Source organism: Trachemys scripta, unplaced genomic scaffold (genome assembly GCF_013100865.1).
Source record: "Trachemys scripta elegans isolate TJP31775 unplaced genomic scaffold, CAS_Tse_1.0 scaffold_26, whole genome shotgun sequence".
Lineage (NCBI taxonomy): Eukaryota > Metazoa > Chordata > Testudines > Emydidae > Trachemys > Trachemys scripta.
Window position 1 is genome coordinate 131,797 of NW_023260511.1, and position 11,319 is coordinate 143,115.

General features: G+C 52.5%; 1 protein-coding gene across 1 annotated transcript; it reads right to left on the reverse strand.

Annotated features, from left to right (window-relative positions):
• Positions 1–251: 251 nt before the first annotated feature.
• On the reverse strand, positions 252–10,654 carry LOC117870305 (immunoglobulin superfamily member 1-like). The gene is made up of 5 exons (XM_034757407.1): positions 10,411–10,654; positions 9,243–9,324; positions 3,677–3,963; positions 1,170–1,385; positions 252–292 (listed from the first exon to the last, which is right to left on the reverse strand). Exons 1-5 carry the CDS (start codon positions 10,652–10,654, stop codon positions 252–254), a joined length of 870 nt encoding a protein of 289 aa, XP_034613298.1.
• Positions 10,655–11,319: the final 665 nt, after the last annotated feature.

Genomic DNA, 11,319 nt, shown 5'->3' on the forward strand with positions numbered 1-11,319 from the left:
AGAGCGAACAACTTCCCAAACACAGAGCACAAACAAAAGCCTTCCCCCCACCAAGATTTGAAAGGATCTTGTCCCCTTATTGGTCCTTTGGGTCAGATACCAGCCAGGTTACCTGAGCTTCTTAACCCTTTACAGGGAAAAGGATTTTGGAGTCTCTGGCCAGGAGGGATTTTATAGTATTGTACACAGGACAGCTGTTACCCTTCCCTTTATAGTTATGACAGAAGCACTAACAGTCCTCCCTCATCTTCTCACGTCATATCCCCAGCGGGGAGCAGGAGGAGCTGGGAATCTGGCAGGAAAGGGGTTATTTATTGAGGGGGCCCTATACAGTGCCCAGCCCCCCATGCCCCACCCTGGGCTTCCCACAGATGCAGGCAGCACCTTCCCTGCATTGGGCCCTGCTACGGCCCCACTTCCCCACCCCCCTGGGGCCCTGGCAGGTGCTCTCTTAGCTGGTGCCACAGGGGCTGGTGTGCTCGGTGCCGGGGGTCGGGGGTTTGCTCCCAGGGCTCCGGCCGTCGAGTCGGGAGCACCTCGGAATAAATGTGAGATTCCCTGAAGCAGAGATTTTCTGGGGGACGGGAGGGTGGCTTTTCTGCCCTGTGGAGCCCTCCAAGCAGATAGGGCTCTTCCCCTGAGGAGATCTTCGTCTCTGCACGGCTGGATAAAGGCTCCCCTGTGAGCACAGAGAGATGGCTGGTTAGAGGGGCCGGTGTCCCCTGAGGGGGCCGAAGCGCTCTGCCTGGGATGGGATTGGGGGGAGGGGAGGACAAGCCAGCTGGAATCCCCATCTAGGTAGGTTTCCAGGGGCTGGAGAGGTGGGACTGCTGGCCGGAAAGAGACCTAGTGTTTGTGTGTACTGCCCCCCTCCCACCACCACCACAGACCTACCCACCTGGGGCACTCAGAATGGGGTAAGGCCAGGCATTGGGGTGGCTCCAGCTCACAGTGGGAAGGGGCATCTCTGGACATCACAGACCCTTCATGGCAGCCCCAGCGTGGGCAGGGGTTACCCTGGTCTGACTCCTCCTGCTGCTGACAGGTGGTGCAGGAGCTGTCCAGGGGTTATGTCCAGATGAGGTACCCCCATGTTCATAGGGGACTGGCAGACATGGGGAGCCCCTATCCTGGGGTGGGGGAAGGGATAAGAGGGGGGGTCAAATCACCTGGAGTCTCCTTCCGGCAGTAACTAGCCTCAGCCATGATCAGCACCAGGGCCAGCAGGACGCCAGCGCCCAGGCCCAGACGGAGGATGTTGCCCCAGGTGAAATCCAGGCGCCTCATGAGGACTGTGAAAGGACAGCACAGGTCTGTGGAGTTCTTGGAATTATCAGGGCTGGATTCTGAACTCAGCTCCTCTAGGGTCAATCCAGAGTCACCACCTGACAGCAATGGGGTGAGGGCCGGATTCTGATCCATTACCCCTGGATCTAGCTACCCATCTAGCTATTTAATGAAGGACAGATGGAAGAAGACAGCTGGGCACCTCTGAGCCCCAACTCCTCTGTGCGTCCCCAGAACAGGAGCAGACGTGAAAGACCTCTCTGCTCTGCAGCTAACCCTGGGGTCAGGGATCCCACCTCTGCCTCCCTCAAATCTAGAGTCACCCCTTTAATCTGTGATTCCACAGAGTCCCCATCCCATAAGAACATAAGAATGGCCATACTATGTAAGACCAAAAGTACATCTAGCCCAGTATCCTGTCTTTCGACAGTGGCCAATGCCAGGTGCCCCAGAGGGAATGAACAGAACAGAATAGGTAATCATCAAATGATCAATTTCCTGTCACTCATTCACAGCTTCTAGCAAACAGAGGCTAGGGACACCATCCCTGCCAATCTTGGCTAATAGCCATGGATGGACCTATCCCCCATGAATTTATCTAGTTCTTTTTTGACCCCTGTTATAGTCTTGGCCTTCACAACATTCTCTGGCAAAGAGTTCCACAGGTTGACTGCACGTTATGTGAAAAAATACTTCCTTTTGTTTGTTTTAAACCCGCTGCCTATTAATTTCATTTGGTGACCCCTAGTTCTTGTGTTATGAGAAGGAGTAAATATTATTTACTTTCTCCACACCAGTCATGATTTTACAGACCTTTACCATATCCCCACTTAGTTGTCTCTTTTCCAAGCTGAAAAGTCCCTGTTTTATTAATCCCCCCTCATATGGAAGCTGTTCCATGCCCCCTAATAATTTTTGTTGCTCTTTTCTGTATCTTTTCCAATTCCAACATATCTTTTTGGTATGGGGTGACCACATCCGCACACAGTATTCAAGATGTGGGCATACTATGGATTTATAGAGAGGCAATATGATATTTTCTGTCTTATTAGCTATCCCTTTCTTAATGATTCCCAACATTCTGTTCACATTTTTAACTGCTGCTGCACATTGAGTGGATGTTTTCAGAGAACTATCCACAATGACTCCATGATCTCTCTCTTGAATGATAACAGCTAATTTAGATCCCACCATTTTATATGTATAGTTGGGATTATGTTTTCCAATGAGCATTACTTTGCATTTATCAACATTGAATTTCATCTGCCATTTTGTTGCCCAGTCACCCAGTTTTGTGAGATCCCTTTGTAACTCTTAACGGTCTCCTTGGGATTTAACTAGTTTTGTGTCATTTGCAAATTTTGCCACCTCACTGTTTATCCCTTTTCCCAAATCCTTTATGAATATGTTGAATAATAGTGGTCCCAGTACACATCCCTGGGGAACACTACTATTTACCTCTCTCCATTCTGATAACTGGTCATTTATTCCTACCCTTTGTTTCCTATCTTTTAAACAGTTACTGATCCAGGAGAGGACCTTCCCTCTTATCCCATGAGAACTTACTTTGCTTAAAAGCCTTTGGTGAGGGAACTTGTGAAAGGCTTTTTCAAAATCTAATTACTCTATACCCACTGAATCACCCTTGTCCACATGCTTGTTAACCCCCCTCAAAGAATTCTAATAGATTCGTGAGGCATGATTTCGCCACTCAAGTACCTGTCCGTGTGGTCTCTGGGCTGGTTGGGTATGGTGATGTTTCAAGCCCAGTGAGGCCATTTCCACCTGTAGGATTAGAATGAGAAACTGTCAGGGCAGGGGGTGAAATGGGCAACCAGGGAGAGCGAAGAGGTGGAAAAAGCGACTCAGCAATTGGGTCCCTCCCCTCTCAACTCAGCCTAGGGTGACCAGATGTCCCAATTTTATAGGGACAGTTCAGATATTTGGGACTTTTTCTTACATGGGTGCCTATTACCCCCCACCTTCTGTCCCGATTTTTCACACTAGCTATCTGGTCACACTAATTCTGGTCACTGTAACCTCCAGGGGGTTAGTGGATTTTATCAGCTGGGGAAGGGACTGGTTTTGCAGCTGCTGGCCCTGACTTCTCTGGGCATCCTCTGATAGGGAGCATTCCCCTGGGAAAGGCCTCACTGTTCTGCAGCTCACCCTAGGGGCAGAGTTCCCCCTTCCCTCTGCCTTACATCAACAGCTGCTGCTGCTGCTTCCCCTGGCTGCACAACAAATCCACTGATTTCCTGGTCCCTTGCTGGGCATCCCCTCTGTAAGGTCCCAGGGCAGATTCTGGCTCTGAGCTTGGGGCATAGACTCTGTGAAGGCTGGGCTGGGTGTGGGGCTGAGAGTGGGGACTCCAAACCAGGCCCCTCACCTCTCACCACCAGCTCCACAGGCTCGCTGGGATCTGACCAGATGAAGGCTTGTGATGTGCTGCCATAACGGCAGGTGTAGCTCCTGCTGCCATCCTGTGTAACACTGCAGATGGGAAACTTAGTCACGTCCCCAATATTTTCTATGTGCTGCAGCGTGGTGTGGTCTCCTTCTTTGTACAGAACAACCCTCAGACCCTGGTACCTACACTCACACCTGATGGTCACGGTGCCCCCCATGGCCATTACTCCCCTGGGGCTCACAGAGATGGAGGTTTGGTATAGATCTCTGCATGCACAAAGACACAGGACTTCTATGCGGGAGACATATACCCTTGCTCCTCAGTCTGTCTGTCTGTCATTTCATAGAATCATAGGATATTAGGGTTGGAAGAGACATCAGGAGGTTCTAGTCCAATCCCCTGCCCAGAGCAGGACCAACACCAACTAAATCAGGACCAACACCAACTAAATTTGATCCCTCTGTGCCCAGCCCTAGGGCATTCAGCTGCCTCCCCTTGTCTAATGTTCCCTGCATAATAAACCCAGCAACAGCACAGCTCTGTGGAGTTCTTGGAAGTATCTGGGCTGAATTCTGATCTCAGTTCTACCAGGATAAATCTGGAGTTACCCTCTGTCTGATTCTGATCCATTGCCCTGGATCGATCGATCGATCTATCTAATGAATGAAACTCTGACAAGGCAGGAGCAGGCTGGGCAGCCTCTGAGTCCCGACTCCTCTATGCATCCCCAGATCAGGGGCAGCCAAGGAAAGCATCCCCCTATGAAAGGCCTCCCTGCTCTGCAGCTCCCCTTGAGGGCAGAGATCCTCCCTATCCCCCACAAATCTATAAGGTACCCCATTAATCTGTGATTCCACAAAGTCCCCATTGAGGCCCCACTTTACCTGTGTGTGTGGTCCCCTGGGGGCTGGCTGGAGTCGATGATGTTTCAAGCCCAATGGAGTTGTTTCCACCTGTGGGATTAGAATCTGTTGGGGCAGGAGGTGAAATGGGCATCCAGGGGGAGCGACAAGGTAGAAACAATGACTCAGCAATTGGGACTCTCCCCCAACAGCTCAGGATTTATGGTCACTGTAATCTCCAGGGGGGTTAGTGGATATTATCAGCTGGGGAGGGTGCCATGCCGGTGTTGCAGTCACTGGGCCCTGACTTCTCTGTGTGTCCCCAGAGAAGGAGCATCCCCCTGGGAATCTCTGCAGCTCCCCCTGGGGGCTGGGTTCCTCCCTCTCCCTCCCAAATCTATAAAGTACACTGTTAATCTGTGATTCCACAAAGTCCTCATCGAGGCCCCACTTTACCTGTGTGTGTGGTCCCCGGGCTGGCTGGAGTCGATGATGTTTCAAGCCCAATGGAGTTGTTTCCACCTGCGGGATTAGAATCTGTTGGGGCAGGAGGTGAAATGGGCATCCAGGGGGAGTGACAAGGTGGAAACAATGACTCAGCAATTTCGACTGTCCCCCACAGCTCAGGATTTATGGTCATTGTAATCTCCAGGGAAGGTGCCGGTGCCGTAGTCACTGGGCCCTGACTTCTCTGTGTCCCCCCAGAGAAGGAGCATCCTCCTGGAAAGCTTTGCAGGTCCTCCTGGGGGCAGGGTTCCCCCTTGCCTCTGCCCCAAATCAACAGCTATTGCTCCCCCTTATTGGACAATTCACCCATCAATTACCTCATGCCTGGCTAGGCATCCCCTTGGATACAGGGATAAGGAAATGTTGTTAGCCTCATTGGATATGTGATGCATCTGAATTTGCAGTTATAGTTTCTTATGTAAGGAGGCTCTGAATGAACTTTCCCAACAGCTAGTGATGAGCTGGGGAGAAGACATCAGGAACTGACCATGTTTGAATAGTCACGCCCACTCCGCCTAGGTGAGCAGCATGATGGGGTTGCTTTGTCCAAATGATCACTTTTGTCTGGTGTTGGATTGCAAATCACTTTGTTATTGAGGGAGCAGGGGTAATAAAGTGTTGTTATCCTTTTGTGAATCAAGGGGAGCAGAACTGGCCTTGTATGCCCTGAATGAGGGGGGCACTCTCAAGTTAACTGCATTCAATAAGCCGGAGGTAGGGGTGCCAAAGGCCAATGGAGCTGAGAGAGGCTATTTGTGCCTATCTGGCCTTACATTCTAGTTGACTCTGCACTGTTTAATATTTGACTCTGTAGTGTTTAATAACAGAGCTTATTAACAGGTTTCAGAGCTTATTAAGACTCAGTTGAGAGTTTCTTGGTTTGGCTCACTAGCGCTGACATCACTGATAACCTGGTCTAAATATTAAGTCTTAGGCCTGTTGTGAGACAGTGTCTTTGGTGAAAGAGGTTACCCAGCCTGCACTACCAGTGAGGTTCCCCCACTAACTGCTGGAATCACTGAGAACTGAAATTGCTGAGAGCTGAGTTAAGTGGTGGAACCTCAGAACATCCTGGAGGTTGCAGTAGAGAAGGCAGCGGCAGGCGGACTGATGGCAGAGCAGCTGAGAGTGGCAGAGGGAATGATGGCAGAGTGGCTGGTGGTGCAGTGAATGATGATGGAGTGGCCGGCCACGGAGTGAACAACGGCAGGCAGCGATGCAGAGTGAACCGTGGCAGAGCCACAGCTGCTGAAGCACTGCTCAATGCCGAGGTTAACTCACGCAAACATACCTCCAAACTCTGGGTCTTCGCTGACCAAGGACAACTGTGAGTGGGGTGCAGTGGAAGGAGAGGGGACTGGCGTGTTAAAGGAACATTTGTTTGTCAGACTTTCACACTGCAAGGTGAGAGACTGAGGAAAAGGATGCTGCCGATGTACTCTGGGGTGGGTATTTTATTCATGGTCAGATGTTTTCAAATTATGCTTGTGGTGTTTTCCCAAGTAATGCTGGGTTCCTTTCCCCTTTTATTAAAAGTTTTCTCTTCTATACACAGACTCAATGCTTGTGAGAGGAGAAGTACTGGCTCTTAGAGGTACCAAGTGGTGGGGTGTAATTTTTTTCAGATTACTGGGTGAGGACTTGAGCTGGTTCTGTGTTGTGTTGTCAAAAGGAACCCAGCCCTGGTTGCTGCTGACTCCCCCTGGCAGAAGGGTTACACCTAAACAGTTGCTTATGTTGAATTTGCAGTTATATAGGGGTTACTTTTTTTCTCTATGCAGTGCAGAATCAGTCACTGTGCGCACGTTTGTGTTTCTGTGACTATGCTAGGCCCACAATACACAGTGTGACTAAAGGCCAGCAACACTGTACGTAATATTCCCTAATCGATGTGGTAGGGTTACCATTCGTCCGGATTTACCCGGACATGTCCTCCTTTTTGTGTTAAAAATAGCGTCCGGGGGGAATTTGTAAATCACTCAAAATGTCCGGGATTCCCCCCAGGCAGAGCGAGGTGCGGCTGGGAGGGCTGCAGGAAAGTCAGCCTCTCGCCTGGGGCTCTGGCAGCCAGAGCCCTTCCCCCTGCAGCTTGCAGGGCTAGATTCCGGAGCAGCTGTAGAGCTCCTCCTCCCTCCTCCCCTCCCCCATTCTGAGCCGGCCGGTCTGCTGGGCCGTTTGCATTGGCCTCGGCAGGTCCTCCCCTGCAGCCCCGCGCCCCGCTCGGGCAGCACTGTGCAGGGCCAGGGACCGGGTTTTGTTGTGCTGGGGAGCGCAGCCACGTGTCCGGCTCTGCACAGAGCCCAACACCATGTTCTGAGCGGCGGGGTAAGGGGGCCAGGGGGCAGGAAAAGGGGCAGGGAGGTTCTGGAGGGGGCAGTCAAGAGAGGGGGGGTCGGGAGTTCGGGGGGGGGCTTTTTGGAGGGGGTGGAGAAGGTTTTGGGCAATCAGGGTACAGGTAGGGGGTAGGGTCCTGGGGGGGCAGTTGGGGGGGGGTCTTAGGAGGGGGCAGTTAGGGGACAAGGAACAGGGAGTCTTAGATAGGGGGTGGGGTTCTGGAGGGCAGTTAGGAGAAGGGGTCCCAGGAGGGGACAGTCAGGGGACAAGGAGTGGGGGGGTGGGCGGTTGGGAGTTCTGGGGGGGAGCTGTCAGGGGGCAGGGGTGGGGAGAGGGATCGGAGCAGTCAGGGGACAGGGAGCAGAGGGGTTTAGATGGGTTGGGAGTTCTGGGGGGGCTGTCAGGGGGTGGAGAGTGGTTGGATGGGGTGTGGGAGTCCTAGGGGTCTGTTTGGGGGTGGGGGTGTGGATAAGGGTTGGGGCAGTCAGGGGACAAGAGACAGGGAGACTTAGGTAGGGGGTGGAGTCCTGGGGGGCAGTTAAGGGCAGGGGTCCCAGGACGGGGCAGTCAGGGGACAAGGAACGGGGGAAGGGTTGGGGGTTCTGGGGGGGCGGGAAGTGGGAGGGGCAGGGGCGGGGCTAGGGCGGGGCTCCTCCCGTCCTCTTTTTTGCTTGCTGAAATATGGTAACCCTACGATGTGGTGACCCTAAGATGAACCTCATTCGCTCAGTCAGTGGGGTGGGGTGATGCCCCCTTCTAGGGTTTTGGAAAATTGTGATTCTTTTCCCACTGGTGTTTTGAGAAACACTTGACAGTGATCAATGGGGATTTTGGTTTTGCTCAGTGATTATTTTGTCTGAGAGAAGCTAGATTAAGGGGTGAGTCTTTGTTGTTGATGGACAGAATTGCTGTCCAGACAATGCAGAAGTGGCAGCAGCAGCTGGAGCTCTGCACTACCCACTGAAATCACTGAGGGTTTGTCTACAGACTCAGGCTTGTGCTTCGGCACAACAATGGCTGTGTAGACATTCCTACTCAGGCTCTGAATCCTGGGATCCGGGTTTCAGACCCTGAGCTCCAGTCCCAGTAGGAACAACTACATGGCTATTTTTAGTATCATAATGAGAGCCCCAGTCTGTAGACCTGGGCTTTGAGATTTGTGGCTGCTGGTATTTTTTACAATGTAGCCATAACCTAAGAGCTGAAATCACTTAGGGCTGGGCCCAGTGCAGAAACTTCAGAAGGTGACAGGAGTGTGCAGTGTCAGAGTAGGCAGTGACAGTAGTGCGCAGAGGCATCATTCAATTTTCCCTGCATTCCTCCCATAAGGCTGGAGGTGAATGAACCTGTAGGCACCCCTAGACTCTAGGACTTCACTTATGGTGGACAACAAACCAAGAGTGCAGTGTCGTGGACAGAAAGGGGAATGGTGTGTTAACAGGACATTTGTCCACTGGACTTTCACAAAGTGGGAAACTGAGGCAAAGCCACTGCTCCAGGTACAGTGGGGCCAGGGATTTACTCGTTGTTTGCATACGTTTGAGTCATTGTCATGTTTTCTCAAATTAATGCCATTCTTCCTTCTCCCCTTAATAAAATATTTCTTTTGTCGCACACAGACTCAGTGCTTGCAAGACAGGAAGTATTGCTTCTTAGAAACACCCAGGGATGGTGTTTAGTTTTCCCAGATTTCTGGGCAGAAGCTCAAGACAGTGTTGTGTTGTAATTTTGAGAGGAACCCCTATATATTGAAGCCAGAGCTTGTTGCTGCCCACAGCAGCTGGCAGAAGGGTTACATATGTATTGCAGAGGAGTTGAATCTCCTCCTTTGTACAGAACAACCCTTATGCCCCGGCACTGACGCTTTCAGAGGACGGTCACAGCTCCCCCCAGGGCCATCATCCCCCCTGGGGCTCACAGAGATGGTGGGTTTTGGATAGAGCTCTGCATGCACAAAGACACAGGACTTCAAAGGGGGAGACACAAACCCTGCCCCTCAGTCTGTCATTCTGTCCCTCTGTGCCCTGAGGGGTATTCTGGTACCTCCCCTTGTCTAATGTCCCCTGGGTAAAAAATCCAGCGACAACACAGGTCTGTGGAGTTCTTGGAACTGGTGGTCCTGGGTTCTGATCTCATCTCCCCCAGGGTAAATCGAGAGAAACCCGCTGAGTGCAATGGGGTGAGGGCCAGATTCTGATACATTACTCCGAATCTATCTATCTATCTATCTATCTATCTATCTATCTATCTAATAAACACAATTNATCTATCTATCTATCTATCTATCTATCTATCTATCTATCTAATAAACACAATTCTGATAAGGCAGCTGTTGGCTGGGGAGCCTCCTTGGTACACCCTCAGATCAGGGGAAGCCTGGGGAAACATCCTCCTAGGAAAGACCTCCCTGCTCTGCAGCTAGCCCCTCCACCCCAAATCTAAAGGTGCTCCTTTAATCTGAGCTTCCACAGAGTCCCCATCCCAGCCCCAGTACCTGTCCATGTCGTCCCTGGGCTGGCTGGAGCTGGTGATGTTTCAAGCCCCGTGGGGTCGTTTCTACCTATGAGATTAGAAAGAGATTTTGTTGGGCTGGAGGGTAAAATGGGCCTGCAGGGGGAGTGAATAGGTGGGGGAAATGACTCAGTGATTGGGCCCCTCCCCCTTTATGGTCACTGTAACCTCAAGCAGGATTAGTGGATTTTATCAGCTCGGGAAGGTGTCACTTCTGCAGCTACTGGCCCCAACTCCTCTGTGCGTCCCGAGTGGGAGCATCCCTCCGGGAAGGGCCTCACTGCTCTGCAGACCCCTGTGGGCAGGGTTCCCCCTTCTCTCTGCCCCAAATCAACAGCTGCTGCTGCTCCCTGCTAGCTTGGCAACTCACCTATCAATTCCCTGATCCTTAGCTGGGCGTCCCCTCTGCAGAGCCCCAGGACAGAGCCAGTCTCTCAGCCTCCCCTTGGGGCATAGACTCTGTGAAGGCTGGGCTGGGGTGTGGGGTGGGGAGCGAGGACGCTGAGCTGGGCCCCTCACCTCTCATCACCAGCTCTATGGGCTCGCTGGGATCCGACCAGACAAAGGGTTCTGATGTGCTGCCAGAACGGCAGGTGTATCTCCCACTGTCCTGCTGTGTCACGTTGCTGATGGGAAACTCAGCCACATCCCCAGCGTTGTCCATGTATCGCAGCGGGGAGGGGTCTCCTCCTTTGTACAGAACAACCCTCATGCCCTGGCACCGACACTTGCATTGGATGGTCAAGGCTCCCCCCACGGCCATCACCCCCTTGGGGCTCACAGAGATGGAGGGTTTGGGATACAGCTCTGCATGCACAAAGACACAGGACTTAATTGGGTGACACACAAACCCCGGCCCCTCAGTCTGTCTGTCTGTCATTCTGTCCCTCTGTGCCCAGTCTGGGGTATTCATGTCCCTCTCCCTGTCTAACGTCCCCTAGGTAATAAATCCCAGTGACAGCACAGGTCTGTAGACTTCTTGGAACTATCATGGCTGGGTTCTGATCTCAGCTCCTGTAGTGCCAATCTGGAGTCATCCCATGATGGCAATGGGGTGAAGGCTGGTTTCTGATCCTTTGCCCCTAATCTATCTATCTAATGCAGAGGTGGTCAAACTACGGTCCACGGGCCACATCTGGCCCACAGTACCATCCTGCCCTGTCTTTGAGCTCCCGGCCGGGGAGGCTAGCCCTCGGCCCTGTCCCCTCTGTGTCCTGTCCCCCCGCCCCCCAGCCATGCCACCACACGGGCAGCATTCTGGGTGGTGGGGCTTCGCGCTCATGCTCAGCAGCCTGTCTGGCTCCAGCCGGGTGGTGCAGCTCCAGATATGCTGCTCTGAGCTGCATTGGAAAGGGGGCTGGGGCCGGGGAGTTGGATATGGGACAGGGGACCCCGGGGGCAGTCAGGGGACAGGGAGCAGGGGGCAGT

What these genes read in the sequence shown, in the direction of transcription:
- LOC117870305 (XM_034757407.1), bottom strand. Translation starts at nt 10,654, where the DNA reads ATGGCCGTGGGGGGAGCCTTGACCATCCAATGCAAGTGTCGGTGCCAG. An exon ending in TGTGGAGCTGGTGGTGAGAG is followed by an intron (nt 1,386 to 3,676) that starts GTGAGGGGCCTG and finishes CATTGCTGTCAG; the next exon opens with GTGGTGACTCTGGATTGACC. An exon ending in CTGCCGGAAGGAGACTCCAG is followed by an intron (nt 293 to 1,169) that starts GTGATTTGACCC and finishes CTTTCCTGCCAG; the next exon opens with ATTCCCAGCTCCTCCTGCTC.